Source organism: Rhipicephalus sanguineus, chromosome 1 (assembly GCF_013339695.2).
Source record: "Rhipicephalus sanguineus isolate Rsan-2018 chromosome 1, BIME_Rsan_1.4, whole genome shotgun sequence".
Lineage (NCBI taxonomy): Eukaryota > Metazoa > Arthropoda > Arachnida > Ixodida > Ixodidae > Rhipicephalus > Rhipicephalus sanguineus.
In genome coordinates this window covers 316989761-317017012 of record NC_051176.1, presented here as the reverse complement: position 1 = coordinate 317017012, position 27252 = coordinate 316989761, and the positions used below count along the sequence as shown (strand labels likewise).

The following is a 27252-nucleotide window of genomic DNA, read 5'->3' as shown; positions in this document are numbered from 1 at the left end:
GCTGCTTTTGACTATAGTGAAGTCAGAATTTTATTATTAAACGTTGAGTGAAGTTACAGGCGTTTGGTATAAAGGAGGAGGTCTCATAGTCAAGAGACTGCATCCTCCTGTACAAGATTAAATAAGGTAATAAGCACATCATAGTAGCAACAGTAGCGAGATCAATCATTTAAGCAAGAAACATTCACAGGAAAATAGTACATGTCATTACATAAAATAATGCGCTTGTAGACGTCCGGGCGTTGGTTGAGTGATGATATTGCATATTCACAAGTAAAGAGAAAGAAAGGCATGTCTACAATAAGAACTCGTATATTTAAGCAAAAGCGTTGCGAGGCGAACGAGGCAGCAGCGACGGGGCGACTGCCGTAGCTTCGGCCCGGCCGCTGTGTTTGCAACGCCCGGCCGCTGTAACTCGAGTTCACAGGCCGCACTCGGCGCCCGCACAGTAAACACTACACGATGGGAACGTGGACGCCGAGCCCCGAGCACGCTCGCTTTTAACATATTACAGCAAAACAAGAGGAAAAGAAAAAACAAGTAATACAATAGTCAGGTAGTCTATATCCAAAATACACTGAACAACAAAGCACACGTACCTTATATGAAAGGCACAGTTACTCTTTCGTTATTCAGAATGAAGTAAGTGCAGTTTTAGTTCTTTTTTCAAATGGTGTAATGGTCTTGTGGTTTTCATGATAAGCAGAAGAGTGTTCCAAAGAAAAACAGGTGAATGCTACAGTTTTCTAATAAAACGTTTTCTAGACCTTTAGCTTCTATTCCGTGATGTTTTCGAAACATTTTTATCGTTTCGGATAAACGTTTATAAAACGTCAATTATCCGTTTTGTGCTACCTGGGTTCTTCAGAATTGTGGCAGCACACTGCGCACAAACCGGCGCAGCCTCCGTCTCGTCACTATCTAGCCCGGCGTGACACGGCTTCATGCTACACCATGCCTCCGATAAGGGACAACGCCACCGCAGCGTCACCGGAGGCTTACGTCACCGACGGTGGCTTTAAAACCAAGCTGCCAAGCTCGGAAGTGTTCATTCCTTCGCTACCCGACTGAGCGCAGCGTTGGTATGCTCGCCCCGCTGCTGCTACTCCGTTAATAAACAGTTGTTACGTTTTATGTTGGGATGCGTCCTTCCATCTACACGGCATCCCACATCTGGTGACCCGGAAACCGAACAAACCGCACCGCCATGGCCGACCCGGAAGCTCTCACCGCTCTGCGCCAGCAAGTGCAACAACTTCAACAGGCACTGCAGACCCAGCAACAGCAGCCTTCCCGCAGCGCCTCCACAACAGAGGCCGTTCCTGCCGGCTCCGCTGAGGACGTCAGAGCTCCCGCAGAAGGCATCCCGCACGCTGCCTCATACGACGCATGGCGTGTCGCCGTCAAGCTTTCGCCGTTTTGGGCGGACTCGCCCGAAGTCTGGTTCGCCCAGGTCGAGGCCCAGTTCTCCCTGGCGCGCATCACGCAAGACCGCACCCGCTACGATTACGTCATCGCCCACCTCGACGCACGTTATGCCAACGAGGTCCGGGATATTCTCGCCAACCCACCAACGGCCAACCACTACGAACACCTGAAGACTCAACTCATCCGCCGCCTGTCGCTCTCGGATGAACAGAAGGTGCGGCTACTTCAGTCCACAGAGCTTGCTGAGCGCAAACCTTCGCAGCTCCTGCGCCACATGCGTGCGCTCGCGGGAAGCTTGCAAGTCCAGGATTCCTTCCTGCGAGTGCTTTGGCTCCAACGACTCCCGCCGCACGCCCAGGCAATTCTGCAGGCCCAGGTTAGGCTACCCCTCGACGAACTTGCGGAGATGGCTGATCGCGTCATCGAGGTCTCCTTGCCGCTGTTGTCGCCCACCATCCAGGCTGTCGCCGCACCGCTGAACACCGCCGAGCTTGCACGCCGCATCGACGACATCGATCGACAGCTCAACTCCATTCAACAACGCTTGGGTGAACGTCTTCCGATGCACCAGCGCCGCCACTCGCAAAGCCGCGACCTTAACACCAGTTCGTCGCGGCAACCCGACAACAACGGCCCGTGCTACTACCACCGACGCTTCGGGGACAGAGCCCGGCAATGTCGACCACCCTGTTCCGCTGGGCATGCGGAAAACGCCAACGGCAGCTCGTAGAGACGGCCGCAAGCTGCCAACCCGGAGGCCGTCGCATCTTCGTCAACGACCAAATCACGAAGCAGCGGTTCCTTGTCGACAGCGGTTCCGACATTTGCTGCTACCCGCGATCCCATCTTCAAGGTCCTCGTCCGCCTACGTCTTTCGAGCTCAGCGCGGCAAACCGCTCTACAATCAAGATGTACGGCTCGCTCTGCCTGCACATCCAGCTCAGAAACATACGCCGTGACCTTCGCTGGAATTTTGTCATCGCCGACGTCGCCGAGCCAATCATCGGCTCAGACTTTCTGGCCCACTACAACCTCCTTCCGGACTGCCGCAACGACCTCCTCATCGACGCGACAACGGGACATTCCACACCAGGCCAGCGAACGACCGCCCAACAGCCAAGCATCAAGGTACTCAGTGTTGACAATCATTCGCCGTACCACGCCATCCTCGCCGAATTTCCCGGATTGACGCGCCCCAGCGGACTGCCACGCAGAGTGCAGCACACCACCGTGCACTACATCCGGACCACTTCAGGCGCCCCGGTTTTCTGCCGCGCCTGTCGCCTTGCCCCGGACCGTATGCGCATAGCCAAAGCAGAGTTCGAGGCCATGCTCCGCGAAGGAATCGCCCGCCGCTCTGACAGTCCATGGGCCTCGCCACTCCACCTTGTTCCGAAGAAGACCGAAGGCTGGCGACCCTGGGGAGACTACCGTGCCCTCAACGCGCGCACCATCCCGGACAGGTACCCCATCCACCACATACAGGACTTCGCCCATCGCATCTATGGCTGCCACGTGTTCTCCGTGCTAGACTTGGTGAAGGCGTACACACAGATACCCGTCAATCCGGATGACGTCCCGAAAACGGCAATCATCACTCTCTTTGGCTTGTTCGAGTTTCCCTTCATGAGCTTCGGCCTGAGGAACGCTGGACAAACCTTTCAGCGCTTCATCGACGAAGTCGTCCGCGGCCTCGACTTCTGCTTCGTTTACCTTGACGACATACTGGTATTTTCCCGCGACGCCGAAGAGCACCACAGGCACCTTCGTCTGCTGTTCCAACGCCTCGACGACCACGGTCTACTCGTCAATATCCAAAAAAAGCAAGCTAGGCGCTTCCGTCGTCCGCTTCCTCGGCCACGAAGTTTCATCTGAGGGAACTCGGCCCTTGCCCCAACGCATCTCAGACCTGCAAAGTTACCCTCAACCCACCACCGCTAAAGACCTTCGCCGTTTCCTTGGCATGCTGAACTTCTACAGGCGTTTCTTGCCACACGCTACCGACTATCAGGCTCCCCTCCATGATGCTTTGGCCGGCCTACGAGGAAACCAACCCGTCACGTGGACACCGACGTTAGCGAGAACTTTCGAAGATTTCAAAGCCGCCCTCTGTACCGCCACGCTCCTCACCCATCCCGTGCCAGACGCTCCCTTGGGACTGTTCACGGACGCATCTAGCTTCGCCATCGGCGCCGCCCTCATGCAACGCGTGGAAAACACCTGGCATCCCTTGGCGTTCTTCTCCAAGAAGCTCGAAACTCGGAAAACGACCCCTTCAACCACCAGTTCCACTGAGGAAACCACGACCACCGCCCCGACAATGTTGCCAGGCTACTACAGAGAACTTCTGGCGATATACGAAGCAGTGCAACACTTTCGCCACATTCTCGAAGCACAGAACTGCACCATCTATACAGACCACAAGCCTCTTACCAACGCCTTCTCTCAACGTCGCGACAAACTCCCGCCTGTACAGCAGAACCAACTCTCGTTCATTGCACAGTTCACCACCGACATCCAACATGTCAGTGGGAAAGACAACGTGGTCGCCGACGTGCTTTCACGAGTAGCAGCCATCAGCTCTGTGCAGATAACAGCAGACGTCCTCGCCGAGGCTCAGACTACGGACACCGAACTGCAGGAACTTCTCAAGTTCCCATCCCAGGGTCGACAACCACAATCTGTTGCGACATGTCGACAGGACGAAGCAGGCCCTATGTACCCCTGTCCCATCGCCGTGGTCTTTTCAACCAGCTCCACAACCTCAGCCATCCCGGCATACACGCCTCGTGGCGGACCGCTACGTCTGGCCCTCCATGCAGCGGGATTGTCGCACCTGGGCGCGCTCCTGCATTCAATGCCAACGCGCTAAAGTCACCAGGCACGTCACGTCACCACTCGGAACATTCCCTCAGCCCTCTGGTCGGTTTGAGCACGTCCACCTCGACATCATAGGACCCTTTCCCCCGGCTGGCCCCTACCGCTACTGCCTCACCGCCATCGATCGGTACACTCGATGGCCCGAGGCATGGCCCCTCGAGGGAATCACCGCGGAAGACGTCGCCTCGGCCTTCTTCACCGGCTGGATTGCTCGTTTCGGCGGCCCCCGCCGCGTAACCACCGACCAAGGACGACAGTTCGAGTCTCACCTTTTCAGGCTCCTCGGGCTGACCGTCGGTTTCGAACGCTTGAGGACCACCAGTTACCACCCCTGCGCCAACGGAATGATCGAGCGTTTCCACCGACAATTCAAAGCAGCCATTATGTGCCACCCGGACTCAACCTGGCTCGAGGCCATCCCAGCCGTCATCCTCGGTCTTCGCGCTACAGAATCGCTCATCGGAGTGTCGGCTCGTGACCTATGATCGCTCTTATATAAGCGAGGGGCGCATATACACAGACTTACTGAAAAACCAAAAAGAGGCGTACCATCAAGGAAAAAAGTAAGGACAGGACAGAAAGGGCGTCACTCGCAACTAACTTTATTCCCAGAACATCAGCATCATATATAACCACAGCGATCCTGCGCGCGGTTATATATGATGCTGATGTTCTGGGAATAAAGTTAGTTGCGAGTGACGCCCTTTCTGTCCTGTCCTTACTTTTTTCCTTGATGGTACGCGTCTTTTTGGTTTTTCAGTAAGCATGTACCAACTAGCCCAACAAAAAGTTCTATTAAATATACACAGAGGCAGCTCTGAGGAATATGCTTCGCTGTGTGTGCTTCAATTGTGGACGCTCATGCAAGTTTGTTTCTGCGGAACGACTGTTGAGTGGGCGTAGCCTCGTAACTTTCCTGCAGAGAAGTGGACACCTCAACTTGCATGTAAGACTGCTTCGCAGCTTCCTTTCTGAAAATCTGGACGCATGGACGCCGTCTCCTTAAGGTGTGACCAACATCTTCTGGATTTGCTAGCTCTGAAGGCCTCTGTTAAATTTGAAGGTAAGTTTCTCATTTCTATTGTCTTGATAAATTGTATCATAAATAATATGAAAAGTGAAAAAAAACGTTGTGCATGGCATGTTTTATGAGCATGTGACTGTGTAATTATTATGGCTTACGTGATTAAGCCGTTCTCTTCGAGCTATTTTATTTTTTATAACGAAATTTTCTTACCTGCATTTCTTCCAGGTAGGACTCGCCATAGTTATTCGGAAACAGGCGCTACATCAACTAAATGATGGCATTCTTTTATCTTGGCGTTCTCGTAAAAATAAAGATAGATGTTAATAGATTCGTGCTTTCCTTTTTTCCTTGAACGCTTGACAGAATACCGAAGGTCATCTGCAGCTTACACAATGAAGAAATGAAAACCTTTGACAATATGCATCACTGCGCATGTGTGCGTGTCGTGTTATTCATGTGACTTGGGTTTCCGTGTCTTAATTTGCCACTTCTCGCCACGTTTTTACCTTGTTCGCAGGACTGAATGTGTTTTTATGAATTGAAAGATCAGGGCACGCAACTAAAAATTCTCGCTAGGGCAAATTTTGAAGCCGGTATACATAATAAAACAGCCGGTCTTTTGTCCTGCTGTGCCGACTCATCAAGGTGGACAGCGGCCTACAGCCAACACCACTTGTGCGTATGGAGGACTCTTTTGGAAAATAAATGTTCCCAGTTCTGAATTGAACTCTAATTTCTCGTTCCTACACACATTCATTCATGCAGCACTGAGTAAAGCACAGATGACCGGAGCTAGCAAGTCAGTCTGGTGAGGACGGCCAGGTCATACACAGGCGAATGATTAGCGGAATAATGGTTAGGGCCTTCAAAAATTGTTTATATGGATCAGTAGTTAATCCCGAAGGATTAACATTCGCTCTCCCAGGGATGATTTCTCAGGATCACCAGTTGATCCTGAGGGATTAGCTTTTGCTCTCCCAAAGATAATTTCCGAGGGTCAACCGTTAGTCCTTACAGGAGTAACATTTGCTCTGGGAGGGACCATTTCTGAAAATCAACAGTTAGTCCTCACAGGAGCAACCGTTAGCCCTTACAGGACCATCCGTTTGTCCTCTAGCAGTTAATCATTCAAAGACTAACTTTTTATTCACTTGCAGTTCATCCCCAAAATGACTATGGTTGTGGCAAATCAGTTGATCCCCAAAAGGACTAACCTCCCTACCCCTTAATTCCTTTTTTTCTTAGAGTGTACAACGTCAACGGGAAGGAAGCTCCCTTACAGCGCTGCACTAAAAAAAAGCATCACGCGGAATCTTTGTTGGGAGTTGTCTAAGTGATGCGTAAGCGTAGAATATGAATTATTAGTTTTAAGCTCACCGAAGACGCAACAAGGAAAGTGGACAGAACAGCGCTTACACTCACATGTGAGTTTTGTATTGCTCAGGAAAAAAAGCATTTGCGAACGCAGATCAAGGCAGGGAGGGAAGCACGGACGTCAAAGAATCGCGGGAAGATAGCTGTCGTTCCTCGTGTGCACAAACCAACTTTAAACGTATTTTAAGTAGATGTAACGTTGGCGTGAAGTTAACGCCAAGAAACAAACTGGTGCTTGCGTGCCCTCGCGTTAAGAAGCCGAAAGAGATATCGGAACAAGTTTGTGGTCAACCTGGAAGACGAGTGACGTATGGGCGGGGGGAGCACGACGCATTCCTGAAAGCTTCAGCTCATCTAGCTGCTCTGGATGTTTTCCAGTGTTTCACGAGGCAGTGCGTGCTGGGAGGCTAGCTGGTGCACCGTGCCAAAAAAGACGATGCGCACAATGAACAACGCGCAAGGGAGAGGGACGACATCTGTTGATGCGTACAAAGGAAAGTCGAAAGAAAATAAAAACGCGTGTCATCAAAATAATCCACAAAAGCACCTTCGTTTTTGTAAGGCACTAGATAATGAAAGACGTGGGAGTGCTTGCATCAGTTGATATTTACAAAAACTAAAGTCCTTGCTTCAGATTGCCGTACTTTTTTTGTAATTTCCTTTGTGCACATGTGCGGTCCCTGGCTTTGCCATTTTTATGCTGCAGTGCAACTTGACTATGTCGAACTCGGTTAAATCGAATTATCCGTTAGATCAAAATATTTTCCACCGCAACAATGTTTTCACGTCAATTCAAACGAAAATTCAGTCGAACATGAATTCAAATTGAACAAAACTCGACGGAATTCGCGAAACACCCTAAGAAGTTGGCTCACAAAATGTGGGCTTTTTCTCTTGAAAGGGGGCGTTCCCGCTGTAGTGGAGCAGATGCACGAACGAGGATGCGCCTGTGAAAGAGGACGAAAAGACGACCCGCGCTCGGATTGCACGAGAGCCTGTACCGCCTCCGTCAGCCTTGCACTGCGTTGCCGTACGGTCCTTTTTCGTTGCGACCTCGTTGCAACTTCATTACTCCAATAAACCTCATCACATTTGGTGGAGGTTGCTGAGGTCCCCAAACAGACCTGGAGCTCCGCTCTCGCAAGTTGGCCGAAAGACCACCGGACAACATGACTGACGCAGTCACTGCCCAGCCAGCACCACCGGCTGCCCCGTCCCCCTGCCCCGGCTCTACCCGTCAACGAGACCCGCCCATCTTCAGCGGAAGTGGTGAGCACGACGTCGAAGACTGGCTCTCCTTATACGAACGCGTAAGTGCCAGCAACAAGTGGGACGACGCCTCTAAGCTTGGCTACGTTATCTTTTACTTGGCTGACGTCGCTAAACTTTGGTTTACCAACCGCGAATCCGCCATCGCCAACTGGTCAGCCTTCAAGACCCTCGTAACTGAAGCATTTGGCCGACCAGAGGTCCGCAAGCTCCGCGCTGACCAGCGTCTACGCCACCGAGCGCAGCAGCCTGGAGAGACATTTCCCAGTTACATTGAGGATGTGCTAGACCTATGCAGGCGGGTTAACCCATCTATGCCGGAAGACGAGAAGATCAGGCACATCCTCAAGGGTATCGAAGATGGCGCATTCCAGATGTTGCTGGCGAAAAGCCCGACCACTGTGGAAGTGCTCGTCAGCCTGTGCCAGAGTTTTGACGAATTGCGTCGTCAGCGTTCCATCGCCCGGCAAAGTCTCCCATCACCAGATTCGATCTCGGCCGTCGCAGTCGCAAACGGCAACGTTTGCTAGGGCACACTTACCAACCAGATCAAGGACTTCATCAGAGAGGAAGTGGCCCGACAGCTCTCCCTGCTACCTCATAGCGACTCATCCACCGCAAGCCTGCCTCCGACACTGCAGCAGGCCATACGCACCGAAATTTGTGGCGCCCTCCCTGCAGTTCCGGCCCCTTACCCGCGCACTTCCATGCCGTCCCGCCTCTCGAGTTCCGACTACGCACCGCCTGCTCCATCTCAACCTCTCAGCTACGCAGCTGTGGTCGCGCGGCCCCCACCGCATCCAAGCTCCTTATCGGCACCACCCAATCCCGCCTCACCTCCAGTTTACAGGCCCCCACCACACTTCTTCCGTCCATCAGATGCGTGGCGCACTCATGACAACCGCCCTATCTGCTTCGCGTGTGGTATCGCTGGCCATATTGCGCGCGTCTGCCGCCGCCGTCCCACACCTGCGTACGCCTCCTTCGGCACTCCTACCTACGCGCCGCAACATGCCACCACATCTGCATCCGAGCAGAGGCACTCCGACTCGGATCGCCGCTCAGCAAGTGCTCGTTTCCCTTCTCCTCGTCGCCGGTCGCCATCGCCTATGCGTCGTCGCCCACCTTCTGATGAGGGAAACTAATCAGTGCAGTTCCGGAGGCAAGAACTGCAACTTGTGCGCAATTCTCAAGGCCTCCATTTTCGCCGCAAAACGTTATTGATGTCGAAGTTGAGGGAGTCGCCGCACTAGCACTTGTAGATACCGGGGCCGCCGTTTCTGTGATGAACGCGAACTTTTGTCGGAGGCTCAAGAAAGTGACAACATCTCTCTCTGGCATGGTGCTGTCCACGGCTAGCGCGCAACGCATTCATCCCTCAGCTGTGTGTACGGCGCGCGTCGTCATCCAAGACATTATGTACATCGTCGAATTTTTTGTCCTGCCATCTTGCTCTCATGACGTCATCCTGGGTTGGGATTTCCTTTCACGTCATGACGCTATCATCGATTGTTCACGTGCGGAAGTGTCCCTTGTGTCAACATGTGAATTTTCATCTCCCGACCGCTCTCTCCTTCCCTGCAAACTAATCGTTGATGCCGACACCACCTTGCCTCCGGAAGCTTCAGTCCCTGTTACCCTTTCGTGTACTGCTCAACCTGACGCCACCGTCGTGTTTACGCCATCTCCATTGTTTACTGAACGCAAGGGCATCGTTCTCCCATTTGCCATTCTCACAATTGCGTCTGGGTCAACCGTAATGCTGATTACAAACCACTGCAACTACCCCATTGCCTTACTCCATGGTGAAAGTTTAGGATCCGTACAACCTGTCGACCACATCGATGATCTTGATCTTCCCGATGACACCACATGTTGTCACATCGCCACAATCACTCCCGCATCTCAGCCATCAAGTTCGTCAGCGTTCGACAACGCCATTGACGCAAACCTCTCCCCCTCTCATCGCCGCCAACTTGTTGATCTCCTTAATAAGTTTATCTCTTCTTTCGACTGTCAACAACCTTCGTTAGGCCGCACCACGACTATCAGTCATACTATCGACACCGGCTCCCACTCGCCCCTGCGACAGCGGCCTTACCGCGTTTCCGCCGAAGAGCGCCGCGTCATTACGGAGCAAGTGGACGACATGCTTCAACGTGGAGTGATACAGCCTTCTCAAAGTCCTTGGTCATCACCTGTGGTATTGGTCAAGAAAAAAGATGGCACCATTCGATTTTGCGTTGACTATCGCCGCTTAAACAAGATTACGAAAAAAGACGTCTACCCGCTACCGCGAATAGACGATGCTCTTGACTGTTTACAAGGCGCCGAGTACTTTACATCCTTGGATCTGCGTTCTGGGTATTGGCAGGTGCCCATGGCTGAGTGTGACCGCCCTAAAACAGCCTTTGTAACGCCCGATGGCCTATATGAGTTCAATGTCATGCCATTTGGGCTCTGCAACGCGCCTGCAACATTTGAGCGCATGATCGATACCATCCTTCGAGGCCACAAGTGGAAGACTTGCTTGTGTTACCTGGACGACATAGTAGTCTTTTCAGCAGATTTCCCGACACACCTTGCTCGTCTGCACGAAATTCTCACGTGTCTAACTTCTGCGGGCCTACAACTTAACACCAAGAAGTGCCACTTCGCAGCACGGAAACTAACCATCTTGGGACATGTCATCTCAAAAGACGGCGTTCTTCCGGATCCCGATAAGCTTCGAGCTGTCGCCGAATTCCCAAAGCCCACATCGATGAAAGCCCTCAGAAGTTTTGTCGGCCTCTGCTCCTATTTTCGCCGCTTCGTGCGCAACTTCGCGTCCATCATCGCACCTTTGACGAGTCTGCTTGCCAACAGCAAAGGTATCTCTGCATGGTCACCTGCATGTGATGACGCATTTCGCCAGTTGCGCCGCCTGTTGACCTCACCACCTATCCTTCGTCACTACGACCCCACTGCTCCCACAGAAATTCACACCGATGCAAGTGGCGTCGGTCTTGGTGCAGTTTTGGCACAACGGAAAGGCACCAAAGGTGAATACGTTGTCGCTTATGCAAGTCGTGCTCTCAAGAAGGCTGAATTGAACTACTCCGTGACAGAGAAGGAGTGCTTGGCGATAATCTGGGCATTGACGAAGTTTCGCCCGTACCTTTACGGCCGTCCTTTCGACGTGGTTACAGACCACCACGCTCTCTGTTGGCTTTCCACCTTGAAAGACCCGTCGGGACGCCTGGGCCGTTGGGCACTTCGATTGCAGGAATACGACATTCGTGTCGTATATCGTTCCGGTCGCAAGCATGCGGATGCTGATGCACTCTCCCGCTCGCCAATAACACCAGATGTGGCTTCTCTGTCACCCCTCTCTAACACCTGGTCACCACTCGACACCACTGACATGCTTTCGGAGCAGCGTAAAGACGCATACCTTGCCTTGTTGCTCGACTACCTTGCCGATCCGTCTGCTGTCCCTTCGACGAGAGCGCTACGCCGTCAAGCAGTCCACTTTTCCGTGCGAGACAACATTCTGTACCGCCGCAACTACATGCCAGGTGGTCGGAAGTGGCTCCTTGCTGTCCCTAGTCATATGCGCTCTGACATCTGCTCGAATTTCCATGCAGATCCCCAAAGTGCTCACGGCGGCGTCTTGAAAACCTACGAAAGGCTGCGTCAGCGATATTACTGGCGAGGAATGTATCGCTTTGTGCAGAAATACGTTCAGTCTTGCCCTACATGCCAACAAAGCAAGACACCTCCGCGACACCTTACTGGCACGTTGCAGCCGCTCCCGTGCCCGGCTCGCCCATTTGACCGCGTGGGTATCGACCTCTACGGCCCCCTCCCGTATAGTGGCTCTGGAAACCGGTGGATTATTGTCGGCGTCGATCATCTCACGCGCTACGCTGAGACTGCAGCTCTCCCGGCAGCGACCGCCCGCGAAGTTGCACTTTTCATTCTCCGCAGCTTCATTCTACGCCATGGTGCTCCGCGGGAACTACTCAGTGACAGGGGTCGCGTGTTCTTGTCAGAGGTCATCCAAGCCCTCCTCGCTGAATGCAACGTCATTCACCGGAAATCCACCGCCAACCATCCACAGACAAATGGTCTCACCGAGCGGTTCAACCGCACACTCGGCGACATGTTGAGGATGTATATCTCCTCCGACCACACCAACTGGGACACTGTACTACCTTTTGTTACGTTCGCTTACAACACCGCGACGCAAGCGACTACCGGCTTTTCCCCGTTCTTTCTCTTGTACGGCCGCGAACCTTCCCACCTACTGGACACCATACTCCCGTACCGCCCTGATGCCTCTGAGTGCACTCCAGTTTCTGAAGTCGCCAGATACGCCGAAGACTGCCGTCAGTTGGCTCGTTCCCTTACAGCGGAAGCTCAAGGTCGACAAAAGACGCATCATGACGACGTTCGTCACCCAGCTCCTACGTTTTCTGCTGGCTCCCTTGTTTGGCTTTGGGTACCCCCCCACGTCCCTGGCCTTTCCTCTAAACTTCTGGCGCGGTACCATGGTCCGTACCGTGTCATTGATGCCACCTCGCCAGTGAACTACATCGTCGAGCCCCTCACACAGTCGCCAGATTTGCGCTGTCGAGGGCGCGAGACTGTACACATCGACCGTCTCAAGCCCTACTACGACCCCCTCATTCTACGTACTCCATGAGTCGCCAGGATGGCTACGCTTCACCCCGGGGGTATTGTAGTGGAGCAGATGCACGAACGAGGATGCGCCTGTGAAAGAGGACGAAAAGACGACCCGCGCTCGGATTGCACGAGAGCCTGTACCGCCTCCGTCAGCCTTGCACTGCGTTGCCGTACGGTCCTTTTTCGTTGCGACCTCGTTGCAACTTCATTACTCCAATAAACCTCATCACACCGCATGCATTTTCGAGAGCGAACGGTGTGACTGGGAGGGTCCGCCGCGGAACGAGTAGAAACGACCACTCACTACCACGTGCATTCTGCTGTGACGCTATGCCTTTTCTGCATTTGAAACGGGCCCGTCGTGTGCGGTCGCCGCTTCTCCGCGCCTCTTCGCTACCTATCTAAACGTGATGGCTGCCGCGAAACGAAAAAACCTGCCGTTCTCCGCAATATTTGCGGTAATCAACACAATCGAACGGGGAGAAGCGTGACGTCGGCTCTGCGTAGAGCAGCCCAAGGAGCACGACATTGAACAACGAGGCTGACATTAGGGCACATTAGGACTTCGCTGCGTATGACAAGGTGCTGTTCACACTGATACCGCATTTTATTCGCGCATAACCCGCCCCTGCATCCCACACAATCATGGACAAACCGCCAAAAATTAAAACTAAAAAAAAAATTCCCGCGTATTGCCATGACGCCGCCGTCCTTGCACAATCGGGAAGGAGTGTTGTGAAGCCAGCTGGCACACTGAAATTCAGTTGGAAATACGGTAAATTTCTTAAAATGAAATTATGCGATATATCGAAACTAATTCTCGATTTTTCGAGAGTTCGATATATCCGGGTTTGGTTGCATATATTAACTCGCTCAAAAGCAATTGGAAGTTTGCGCATGTGTCGTCTATCTTCCTTGTGTGTTGTCCATGTTAGGCATCGTCCTTTCCGAAACATCAAATAATTCTCGAAACAGTGGCATTATACCACATCGGACAGAGGGGACGTGATTGTTTATTCAGCAAGCCACGATTACGCTGTACGATAAGGGGCGCGCCTTTCTAGACACGTACTGACTGGGATGTGTACCGTCTAAAAGCATGGTGTTCCTGGTAGAGATGTTTTTGTTGCGTCCTGCACTGTTAGGTGTGTGCGAACCTTTCTGTATCTTCTTTTACAAATGTTTTTCTGCTGAAGTGGCGCAAGGCTAGGTCACAGCACAGCTGGTGCTTCCTGTATTCGTTTCCTTGCTTTCTGTGCTATCCTTTATACTCTATCCCCTCTTCCTTTGCCTCATCCCCTCTATCCCCTCTTCCTCGCCCCCTTGTTATGCTGCACTATACAAGGCTAATCTATGCTGTGCTAGCGTGCTTGGATAGCCGACTGGTAACGACGCTCGCCTTCCCATCATGGTTCGCGCCTCGCCGAGCAATTTTTCTCGCCAATAGTATTTCTCTCTCTCTGTGTGCTCTCGCCCATCAGAGTTATGGCATCCCACGCCGGACAAACCGCGTTGTGGGAGCGAGGCAGTAGAGGACGAGGCAGAGCGCGTGCCGTTTCATGATGATGATAATTTTCTATCTACGCCACACGGCAAACGTCAAGCATAACAGCTTTGCTATGAAAATTAGTTGTGAGTGCAAGCCCTGTCCTGTCCCCGTTTCGTCAGTGCGCTTCAAAGTAATCACTCATATTGAATGCGGCGGGAGCCACGCCCATCGCTCGGTTGGCGACACGCGGTGCGCACTGGCGATGCGCGTTGTTTAAAGCCCAAGTCGGCGGTGGACTGGCCAAAAGCGCACACTGTGCGCCCGGCGAGGTGCTAGTGCTGGCACCCCTCAGTTCTGTCAAGTTTAATTATTTCATGTTTTCTGCTAATAAACATTCGAGTTTTCCACCGGTAACGGATTCCTTGGGGCGAAAGGCGCCGAACCCTTCAACGTTTACCGAGTTACCCAACTCACCATCTGGTTGCAAACGCATTGTTTTATTCACAAAGTTTCCTCAAATTAACTAGGTGGGACTCTGGCGCTGCGATCGTTCAGCTACCATCGGAATGATGGGTAGTACACAAATTTGCCTAGTCTTCGTACTTGCGGGCTTCGAACGCACTTGTGGCTTTGTTTATGGCTGTGTTTTTGTTTTCTTTCGGATAAAAGAATGGGTCATTGTGAACTCCGCGACCAGATTTCAATTGGTGAGCCTAAAAAAGTTAAACTGGTGAAGTGGAAGTGCTGACTTTTTGCTGAACTTCGTTTTGCGACAAAGCGGATGCAGGCGACGCGGAGCCAAACGGAGCCGAAAGAACCAAGTTTAGGCAAATCCGTTTACTACCCATCATTCCCATGCTGACTGAAGCGCCATGCGTTGGAGCTCCCATAGACACTAGCGCCAGAGTTCCCTCTAGTGTATCTATATGAAACTCTATGGTTTTATTGAAAGAAATTTCATGGTTGCGGCTTTCCGTAGAACGCTGTCGCATCGTCGTCTGTCAGCTTCTCTTTTGCACTCGTAAGCGTTTGCAGCAGTCCCAAGGAAGGTGCATCCCGCAGTCAACAAAACCCTCTAAAGTTTCGCAATGTCAGAATTTTTCGTCCATGCCTCCACGGGTGCTTTACGTGCTGTGCTGGCGAGGGCTTTCAATCCACCATCAGGAAATATTTCAAGAAAGTCATCATAGTGTTCTCTTTTTAAGTTTGTTCTGTATCGCTCGGTTCCTCGCATTCACATGCTTAAAACATATTCCCGCTCGGGAAGCGTTGGTGTTAAAGGGGAGCTCGAACACTCTTCAACGCTCCATTTTTCACTCGTGGTTTGCGTAGACTGGAGTACGGACACGTTAGTCTAGCAGCAAGAACGGCAGCGATAGCGGCACGCAGTCCCAAGTTATTCGGTCTGGAAAATTCAAAATACAAGAAAAAAAATGCCTATCCTCAACTTGATTTTCGCGGGGTCACATGACCACATTTCACTCACCTCGTGACGTTTCAGAGCAGCGCCAATGAAATGAGCTGAAAGCTTCTACGTAGCGGAAGCTTGCACACCATTGTTGCTTGTCCTTCCCAACGTATTGTTCACGTCGTTGGTAACAAACGTGGTGCCTGACGCCTGACGTGTCAGAACTTGAGCAGGGGCTACTGCCTCGAGGCGAGGCTCCGCGTGCTACAGCGATATTCTATGTCAGTCGCTCCTCTCATTCTGAGAAGGAGAGAGAGAGAGAGAAAGCGAGAAGAGGAAAGGCAGGGAGGTTAACCAGACGAAAGTCCGGTTTGCTACCCTGCGCTGGGGATAAGGGAATGGGGACTAGAAAGAGGAAGAGAGAGAGAAGGAGAGCAGTGCACGTGCAAAGGAGTACAATCAGTCACTGAGGCTGGAGCTTCTCTGACCTACGTGACATCAGCGCTCTGACATTCCATTGGGGAATCGCAGCATTTGAAAGGGCCATGGGCGAGCTGTGGTGATTACTGAAGCGCTGAAAACACTGGATCGACAATCTCCAGCAGTTGCAGGGCAGTTCGGGCTGTCGGAGTGTTTAGCTTGTTCAAAAGCATGAGTATGGTGTCCAGAAGAGAGCGAAGCATCGCAACAATGTCCTGGTCTTTCTCGGGCATGTCGTGTTGAACCAGCGCTGTCGTTGACTCGGTCAATGTCTGCCGCGACCATTGGAGTCGCTGTGGATTGTGCTGTGGCTTTGGCTGTTGCTGTGGTTCTGGCTGTGGCTCTGGCTGCAGCTTTGGTAATGCCGGCCATGCTTCAGAGTCCATGTGTTCTTGTGCGGTCTTGTCCTGAGAAATCGACTCGGACGTGTCTGGTCTAGGAAGCAGAGGAGGAGGTGTCACCTGTGAACTGCGATTCACAGAGTTCCTTGAACCTCTACGGCGTCGGGAGCGTCGCTTTCTGACGACAGCAACAGCTTCCCGACGAGACGAACGGTCTCGCACCATCTTCTTTAGGATCTCGTTTTCCTTCTGTTTCTTGGGGCACTCATTTGACGAAGCGTCATGGGACCCGAGGCAATTGCGGCACTTGAGGACCGTGGCATTGCAGGAGTCTGCAGCGTGTGGTTCGGCGCAGCGCGAGCAAATTATCGTGCTCTGACACACGGCGCTTACGTGTCCAAACCTCATACATTTGTGGCATTGCAGTGGCCTTGGAATGAACGGTCGTACAGGATGCCGAAAGTGGCCTACCTTGACATGCGAGGGCAGAGATTCACCCTTGAATGTCAGTTTTAAACAGCGAGATGAGCCCATGCGCGACATATGTAGTATAGGGATGCCATCTACTGCTGGTTTCACCAGACTTGGCAAGTCTGTGCTGGAAAGAGAGACGTCCACATCGTAGATGACACCAGTAGTGGTACCACTGCCCAGTGGGATGTAGGAGCGAACTTTTATGCCATCAAGTTCTGTTATTTTACTCAATGGGCTCAGTGCAGTCTCATGTGCAACGTCGACAGCCAGAACATTTTTTCGTGAGTTGACTCTCACGTCCATTACTTGATTTGGCACCGCCGCTTCGAGAAGCACCGAGACCGACTGTCTGTTGAGGTGTCTCAGGTTGTCCGTAGCGAGTTCTGGTACGAAAATAATCGTACTGACTGCGGTCTTCCGAGTAGATTTCAGAGTTGACTTGCCTGAAGAAAAGGGGGATCCGGTGTTTCTTCGCTTCGCCTTGCGGCTTCGTACGAGCTGAAAGTCGTCATCGGACCAGTCCTCACTGCTGAGCGAGTGGACACTGGTTTCATCGCTGTCCGCAGCACTATGGAGCCCAGTGCGCTTCCTGGAGACCGCCGCCGCTGACGCCGCCATTCCCGGCAGGGGTGCGGGAACGTGTATACTCGCACCGGCGCCAGAAACGAGGCGGAGATCCAGCGGTGCAGGCAGAAATATTAAGAAACTAGCGGATCGGTAGTCACAAGCGTTCTCATTCTGAGAAGGAAATTTGTGGAGCGGCAAGAAGGTTGCCCCTACGCGGGTTATCCGGTGCGAACTACAGCGACATCAATTCAACCAAGGGGATTCCTTGCTTGAACGACAATCAAGAGCGGAAAGAGGCAGCTCGCAAGCGTACAGGGAAGAGCCAGAATCAATGGCAGTCATGCTTTGTAGTTGCAGGGATATTTTTAATGCGAAACATTTCTTAACAAACCTTTAGTAGTCTGAGTGTTTCTATCTATCTATATCTATCTATCTATCTATCTATCTATCTATCTATCTATCTATCTATCTATCTATCTATCTATCTATCTATCTATCTATCTATCTATCTATCTATCTATCTATCTATCTATCTATCTATCTACCTATCTATCTATCTATCTATCTATCTATCTATCTATCTATCTATCTATCTATCAAGCATTATGAAATCATGAATGGTAGTGTACCACTATCCCTCAAGAGGAAGGTATATAACAGCTGCACCTTACCGGTACTTGCCTAGGAACAGAAACCTGGAGACTTACAAAGAGGGTTCAAATTAAATTGACGACGACGCAGTGAGCGATGGAAAGGAAAATGATAGGTGTAACCTTAAGCGACAGCAATAGAGCAGAGTGGGTCAGGGAACAAACGGGGGTTAAGGATATCATAGTTGAAATCAAGAAGAAGATATGGATATGGGCCGGGCACGTAGCACGTCGGCAGGATAGCCGGTGGTCATTAAGGGTAACGACTGGATTCCAAGAGATGGCAAACGCGTGAGGGGGAGACAGAAGATTAGGTGGGTAGATGACATTAAGAAGTTTGTAGGTATAACGTGGCAGCAGAAAGCACAGAACCGGGTTGATTGGCGGAACATGGGAGAGGCCTTTGCCCTACAGTGGGCGTAGACAGGCTGATGATGATGACGATGATGATGATCTATCTATCTATCTATCTATCTATCTATCTATCTATCTATCTATCTATCTATCTATCTATCTATCTATCTATCTATCTATCTATCTATCTATCTATCTATCTATCTATCTATCTATCTAGCCGCCTACGTCTGGGTGCTCTCATGATAGCCTCCATAACTTAGTATAGATCAAAATTCGCATGGGAGGGTAAGAGGGCTTGACGAATATGACTGTCGGGTCATGACATGCATAACGTGAAAATCCTGTCGAGTACGTCGTCAGACCCTTTCCTCCAGACACGTGTGGCCCATACCCGTTTTCCATGGGCCGCGGTGTACGGGTGATTCACAGTTCTCATCTACCCAGGAACGGCGAGAACAGACATTGGTAATTTAAATGCGAGAGCGTTAAGAAAAACCGACATCTGCAGCGTTGTCCCGACGAATGGAAAGAATAAAATTCGGCAGATCCCACGCATTGTGGGATTCGGTTTCATGAGAAGCAGTTAGCGAGTACTTCTATGCTGTATTTTATGGCTTTTAGCCAAGCGTTACGAGGTGGATCGACGTGTTTTTGTAAGTGTGGTAGCTATGTGCACATCGTGGGCTTACCAGGCACGTCGGCAACACTGACGTTTAAAGGGTAACTTATGGTGCGACGTAACGTCAGTCCTCACGTAAGAGTACATACGTCAGTGTTATCGAAACTAGGTGCACTTTATGGTGCAGTCATGTGAATATCACACGCAACATTCGTTAATGTATTCCGCGGGGTCGATGCTTCAATATAGCTTTCTGAATCATAGGAATAAAATGTAATGTATATTAGACTGCTATAAAAGCGGAGCCAACACTGGAACCACCGACGTTAATCTCATACGATGACGCCTTTAAAGTAGGAGTAGATATGTAGTGTTTATTGCTTTATTGTAAAATTATATAGCCAGCACCACGAACACATTTTACGCTGCACCGACAATACGCCTGCATAGGCTGCTTTTCCAAACCAGTTTTTAGACCTGGCGTGGGTGTGTGACGAAATACCTGATTGCCACGCTGAATGCTTGGGTTTGATTCCTGCTGAGATCCTAATCCTTTCCTTTCGTCGGGTCAACGTTGCCGATGTCGGTTTTTCTGAACGCTCTCGCATTTAAATTACCAATGTCTGTTCTCGTCGTCCATGGGTCCATATGAACTGTCAATCATCTGTGGCGCATACCCGTGCACCGCAGCCCGTGGCAAGCGGGTATGTGCCACACGTGTCTGGAGGAAAGGGTTTGACGACGTACGCGACACGATTTTCGCGTTATTCATGTCATGACCCGACAGCCATATTCGTCAAATCCTCTTACCCTTCCATACCAATTTTGGTCTGCACCATGTTAACGAGGCGATCATGAGAGCACCAAGACGTAGGCGGCTAGATAGATACGTAGATAGATACGCTCGAAGTGCCAAAGGTTCGCTAAGAAATGCTTCGCATTTAAAAATTAGGCTCCCATCAGGAGTTGAACCAAAGCATTCTGCGTGGTAATCAAGTATTGTACCACAGAGCCCCGCCAGGTCTATAAACTGGTTTGGAAAAACAGCCTATGCAGGCGTAATGGCGGTGCAACGTCAATTGTGGTTGTGGTGCTGGCTATCTAATTTTACAAGAAAGCAATAAACAGTACATATGTACTCCTACGATACAGGTGTCATCATATGAGATTAGCGTCAGTGGTTCCAGTGTTGGCTCCGCTTGTATAGCAGTCTATTAAACATTACATTTTTATTCCTATGATTCAGCAAGCTATATTGAAGCATTTCTCGACCCCGGAGGAATGCATTAACGAAAGTTACGTATGATATTCACATGACTGCACCATAAGGTGACCTTAGTTCCGATATTACTGACGTATGTAGTCTAACGTGAGGGCTGACGTTACGTCGGACCATAAGTTACCCTTTAAACGCCAGCGTTGTCGACGTGCCCGGTAAGCCCACGATGTGCGCATAGCTACTACACTTACAAAAACACGTCGATTCACCTTGTAACGCTCGGCTTAAAGCCATAAAGTACAGCATAGAAGTACTCGCTGACTGCTTCGCATGAAACCGATTCCCACAACGCGTGCGACCTGTCGATTTTTTTTTTTGGTATGTGTATTTATGGTTCGATGAAAAAGCACAAAAAAGAAAAACGAAACACATTACTTGGGATGTAAAAACAGCGCAAAATATAGACAAGGACAGAGGAAGAGAATCTGTCCAGTGTAGTCAGTAGAGTAAAAAAGGCAAAAGAATTAAACTTGCAAGTTTTTTTCTCAGTGAAAACCCATAAACATAATTCCCCGTTCAGAGCCATTATATCAGAAAAAGGAACTTGGCTGTCTGAGATGTCGACTTACTTGCAGATGCACCTGGAAGCCCTCAATATAGTTGACCCTTTTGTAGTAAAGAACTCTGAAGGTGTAGTAGATTTTCTCAGAACTAATAACCCGGGTTCCTGTTCGGCATTCAGCATCGACATTGAGGACATGTTTTACTCCTTACCGCATGTGGAACTACTGCAGAGTGTTAAATCTTGTGTGGTTGAGGACAATAATGAAGTTAAGTTCGTGAACAGTTGTGGTGTTTCCTCGGAAAGTTTTCTGGAATTGCTGACGTTTTACTTGCGGTCAATGTGTGTAGAGTGGAAAGGGGGCGTTTATGTCTAAAAATCTGGTGTTTGCATCGGGTCTAGGGGGGCACCAATTTTAAGTAATATTTTCCTGGGACAAGTCGACAGGTCCGTTGCAGATAAAGTGAACAGTCTGGCTTGCCACATTTTTCGGTATGTTGATGATTTCTTTGTTGTAATTAAATCCGACAGTCGGCATAGCATGAGAGCTGACATTTTAAACATTTTTAAGGATTCTGGCCATGGGCTAAAGTTCACCTACGAGCTGCCTGAAAAAGGAGAGCTTCAGTTTCTAGATATTAGACTGCGGTTTCACGAGGAACATTTGTGTTGGCAATACAAGCCCCGATCCGTAAAGGCTATCTTGCCGTTCGCCTCAGGCCATTCTAAGATAGTTAAGTCCGGCATTATTTATGCTGCGCTGCGGGCTGCGCTCCTGAAAACGTGCACGCATGCGTTGAAAGAAAGTTTCCTGAGCCAGGTTGAGAGGCTGAAGTTGGCGGGCTACCCTGATACGGAAATCTTGAGGAGTTGTCAAAAGCTAATCAAGTGGGTTAAAGGCGTAAGGATACGCACAGGAGAACAGAGCGCGTGCGCAATGAAAAGAAACCGGTTGTGGTAGCCTACGTGCACAAGTTTTCACATAGCTTAAAAAATGCGGCCAGTAGGTATGGGGTACGTGTAGTGATGTCCGCTCCCAATAAGTTGTCCTCTATTTGCTCCCGCGTGCATAAAAGAAGTTCGGGTTTACGAAAGACCTGCTCGTTCTGTCCGGAGAAGAGAGAAAATAGATATGTTCAGTGTAAATCGTGTGTTGTATATAAGTTGCCATTGTCATGCGGGGGGGTTTATATAGGACAAACCGGGCGGTGCATTAACGTGAGACTAAGGGAACACTTAACCTCATTAACGGCAGCTGGCGCGTTGCACTTGCCAGCTCATTGTAGGGAGTGTGGCTGCCAACCTATGGCAGATAAAGCCACTTGTTTGTTTGGGCATCGAGACAAATGCACTAGGGAAGTGATGGAGGCTTTTTTCATTGAAAGGGAGGGGGAAAGGTGTGTAAGTAAGCCGTCTGTGGCCCTTGGTGAAAAGGAGCTTCGGTACCTGGGTTCAGCGCTGCCAGGTTAAAGTGATTATTAGTTTGTTATGGACTGTTGCGCATGCTTTTTGGAGAGTATGAAGGTGGTGTTTTTAGCTTTTTCTCGGTTGTTACACACGTGTTGATGTTCACAATGATTAGGCATGTTTCGTACCTTGTTTGCTATGCTGCGCAGACGCCTTTGGTTTGCCACGTGACCGGGTCGAATGCTTGATATATGTGCGTGTAATTTCCAATAAAGTTTAGTTGCGAGTTCAGCGCGGTGTCGTCTCTTCCTCTGTCCTTGTCTATATTTTGCGCTGTTTTTACATCCCAAGCATGAACCACCAACTAGCCCAACTTTCGCTATTATTGAAACACATTAGTAATCTCAATTTCGATGCCAAGCCACGATCGCTTTTAACGTTACATTTATCCAGTCAGATGCTTGCTCGCTTAGCCTTCATTTCCGGCCAAAATAGTTCTGGCGAGTGCCACTACGAGCTGACGCAGTCGTCAGCGATGCAGTGACTTTACTGCGTGATTAAAATACTAAATCAGTTCATATCGGTGCTTAGACCTGTGCTAAAATTATTTCCTGCCATCAGTCTACACTCTAAATATTTTCACGCGTAGCAAGCATGTTTGGGGGCGATTTTCTGCACACTTGATCTAAGCGCGGTGTGCTTTCACGCTGAAAAAATCACGCTTCCTAAGCATGGCTTGCGGGATGCCCAACGCTTGCTAAGCGTGAGTGTGGACAATTTTTTGCACGCTTGGTCTAAGCGTGGTGCGCTGTCACGCTAAGCGCCCACGCTTGCCAACCGAGACTGGCGACCTTCTTAACGCTTAGAGAAGGTGTAAGAGAGGCGTTTTACTTAATGCGGCATTCTCCCGCTCCTTGAGATGCCTTTCTGACCGTCAGAAATCATTTAAAAAGAAAGCTGAAGGAAGATATTCGTGCTGTGTGGGCTTCGCGGCTGCTTGGAGAGCATATATACTAATGCTCTGCATTAATTAGCTAATTGCGGAAATTAACTTTCACTTTTCACTTTGCACATGTGGAAACTATAGAACGCTACACGGTGACAGCGTAAAATGAACTTGCTAGCTGGAATATAAATAAGGAATGCGGTTTATAGTACAGTTTGTAGTAACCAAAAAACGGCAGGAAGGGTAAGATGGAAGCTTGCGATGAAAAAATCCGTAAACGAGCCGACGTTTTGACAAGTGGTCTTCTTCAAGGCTGAATACAAGTCCACTTGTCGAAACGTCGGCTCGAGCACCCACCCCCTGTTTACGGATTTTTTCCTAGGTAGTCGCCAAGGAATGAGAGACTGGCTAGTCATTCCGTGTTGTACCTAAGGGCCCATATTGCGTGCCTACGCGCAGCTCAAGATCGGCACTGCGTTCCGCATTTACGGTGCAGCTGGCAAGCTCATGTTACGTTGTCGCAGTGGAATGTTCCATAATTCACACGTGGACCAGATGAAAATTGAAAGTTGATTTTTGTAATTAGGTATTTACTGCCGGGCTCAGTATACACCCTCCAAAGAGCCGCCAAGCAACAACAAATATGGCACGGCAAATATATTCTTTCAGCTTCATTTTTAAACAATTCCTGACGGTCAGAAACACATTTAATAGAGCAGGAGAATCCCGCATCAAGTAAGCAAAAATCCTCTCTTACACCTTAACTAAGCATTAGGAAGACCTTCAGTCACGGATCGACCAGCCTCACATTGCGACTGCGGCGTTAGATCTTCGTCACACCGTTCAAAAGGGAGTAGTGTTAGCAGGATGAAGGCGTTCTGGATTGTCTCTGAAACTTTGCTAGGAAAGCAGTACAAGACAAACTTTATTAAAGCATCTTGCACGAGTGCATCTAGCGAATCCTACAATTAAGCCTCTAATGTGCAATCTTTCCGCGCCAGCACTTGACGTTTGTCAATTAAATTAAGTGAGAAATTCTGTGAGGATTGCTCTGAGGCTTTGCATTTTCGATGAAAGCTAAGGAACAAAATAGAACAAAAATTTTTGAGGAAGCTTAAGATTGAATTAAATTTTTATTCACAATAATAAGAACGCTTCCTTACACATATAAGAGCACTGATCTGAGAAAAGGAAGACATTGGAACTCTAAAATGAGCTATAGATGAACTTTTGATGTCACTTTAAAGCAGCACGTGAACTTTGCTAAGTACTCTATACAAACGAACTTTTGTTTCGTCAAGAAATCGCGTAGTTTTCTTTTTCTTTTTTTGCGCCCATGGAATTTTGTCAAAGCCGCGAGATCTTACTACTGCTTGAACGAAGTCTAGCAAGCGCCCTAAAGCGGCCGGATACAACTTCCTTCGCGTAACACACACACAAGCAAAGCACCAAAGCTTTTTTCCACTGGTGTGTCCGGTTGCACCTTCACAATTTCTCTGGGCTCTTTGCCGCATACCAGCGGCTTCACGTCGCCCCATAGAATGCACTGGCCTACGATGTCTGCGGGTGGAACATGAAAAAAAGATAAAATTAACAAAACAAAGTGGTACCGGATAGAGTGACCCATTGACAGATATGACTTTGTGTAAAGCTACAAATTCATAAAGATGAGTTTATCGGCAAGCCTCACATTGCGACTGCGGCGTTAAATCTTCGTTACTCACGGCTCAGAACCGAGTAGTGTTAACATAAAGAAGACGTTTTAGATTGCCTCGGAATCTTCGGCTGGGAGAAAACATTTTACTCACCGCTGAAATTAGGGCGATTTTTGAGAGCCTTCGCCGCAGGTACGTGTCAACGCCTGTGTGCGATGGTTGCGCCAGAAATGCCAGTGTTGCCGCTGCTGACAGGATTTTCCCGAGGCGTTTTACATTATCATCGACAGTGTTTGAATATCTCAACTCGAAGACAAGCTGAAAGAGAACACATGGAATTACAATTCACCAACACATATTACGGCACATAATAAGCAAAACTTCATGGCTCTTTGTTGCTTTAATCATAACGAGAGTGTGGACCAGCAGGAACCGTGGAAACGAGTTTCGAAGTCTAAAATTCGATTTTCGGACTCGCAATCTGTTTGGAGCAGAAAAAAGAACTCTCAGATTACACTGGGCATCAGCAAAATCTTCTCAAATATCGCATTGTGAACAAATACGAAGAACATAAAAGGCCCAAGACTGCGGGTAATACTGCCACAAGAGGCGTGTTCCTCAGGGTAAACGACGCTTTAAGAGTGCCTTAACTCAGAGCGCACCTATTCCATTTTCATAGTGCGCCTCTATTGTCTGCACGGATAAAAAAATCAAAAAGCTAATATTTTTCACAGCGATAACATAATTGCTCAAGTCTGGCGAGTGCCTCTTTCTGAACATTACACTCAAGCGATTTTGCGATCGTTTTGGACCGAAAGCTGTTCCTTTCAGACACGAACTATATGCGTTGGCAGAATCATTAGTTTTGCTCGAGACTAAATGTAGAGAGCTTAATTGTTAGTCTAACATCCCTTAGGATGCAGCTGTTAACCACAAGGCAGGAACGTTGGGGTGCAGCCCTTCATCAATAGAGAGGAAGCCCTGAAGGAAAAAAAGACATTGCACGCACGCTGGGAATCCAACCAGTGTTTCCTCGGTCGGGAGTCGAGCGAGCTAAGCACTGTTGTGCAGCTACAGCGTTTGTGGAAGTGGAACTGAGCATGACTTTCCCGCGCACCGCACGACTCACGCTCATGCACGTTTAGAAAAGCGTCCTGTACTCTCAGTCGACGATAGCTCGGAAGCAACAAAGTATATCTTGAAGCAGCAGTCTTGGCCTTCGCACGGATAGAGACAGCACTCTTTCGCGTCAACAACCTATCGTCATTATTTACTTTTACTATTTGTATTGTAGTCCCGCTGCATTCGATTCATGCAAAGGGCACAGTTTATTAAGGCGCAAAGATGACCTTAAAGTTGGTCATTTATCAGAGAAAAGCATGAAAGTGCCGAAGGAAAGTGATTTTAGCCCCTCCCTTCGTCTTCTTGCTACCGAGGGCTTAAGATTTACTCCTTGAAGCTGTAAACGTCGCGCAGTTAGACGTTCAGCTGGGCAAACGTCTCCTACGTGGGCTAACAGCCGTCGTTGCCCCCGAAAGGACGAATAACCCCTTAGAATGCTGATTCATTTATTCCTAGTAGATGCACACACAACGACAGAATATGCGCTCAGCGCGGTATCTCAGAAATATTTGTCTATTAGGAAAGCAACGTTAACTGGACGATCGTAGTGACCACATTTCGCTGTATCAGTAAATAATTCGTCACGAGTTTCAGGAAAGGCATTCCAGAGATAAGCTATTAGTTACACCATTGAGCACCACACGAAGCACTTCGTTTTTGTACTCACGACAATCTTGTGCTTTTCCAGAGAAAGGTGCAAGTCCGAATTGTCGGTTTCAACACGTCTGCTGTTCTCGAGCCGTTAAGAAAAAAAATGCTTTTCTCTCATTCAGTATAATTTGGTTATTAGAACACGACCTGTTTGCCACAGTGCTGCCGCGACAGCTAACACCGCCGCCCGCCGAAGCACTGGCTTCACGCACTGGACTGTACGGTAAAACTATATTTGTGTGGTCTCACAGCAACGCAAATATAGATTACACACGACTGCGACTTCACGCAGCAGCCTGAAATTCATGAAGATGACGCAATCGTATCTTGCAATGTGATGTTAGGTTGTGGCACCACCCACAGTTAATTCCCCTGTAGTCACAGTGCTCTCTTGGCAATAGCGGCTTCAGTGTAATAGCTAAAGTCTGATGCAGTGCGCATTCTCATACAACATGAGAACTTCAGCCGCGATGCAGAGCAAACACGCACATTTTTATTGTGACCTTTACGCGGCAGTATTATAGAATACGACACATTTTCCAAGGCCTGGTAATGAACGCGTTTACTGTGTCGATTTGCGGCATCCAATATTGCTCGTCATTTTCGAGGGCATCTGCGGATGACGGAGGGAGCAGGCGCTGTTTGCCCTAACCCGCGCG

The 27252-nt window shown here is 49.6% G+C and overlaps 1 protein-coding gene across 1 annotated transcript in view; it reads left to right on the top strand.

Moving 5' to 3' along the window:
- Positions 1-885: 885 nt before the first annotated feature.
- LOC125756928 (uncharacterized) overlaps positions 886-27252 on the top strand; it is a 120258-nt gene continuing 93891 nt past the window's right edge. The window contains exon 1 of the mRNA XM_049411990.1: positions 886-2891. Within this exon, the coding sequence (XP_049267947.1) occupies positions 1208-2158 (951 nt within the window). The 5' untranslated portion in view covers positions 886-1207 and the 3' untranslated portion in view covers positions 2159-2891. The remainder of the gene's footprint in view (positions 2892-27252) is intronic.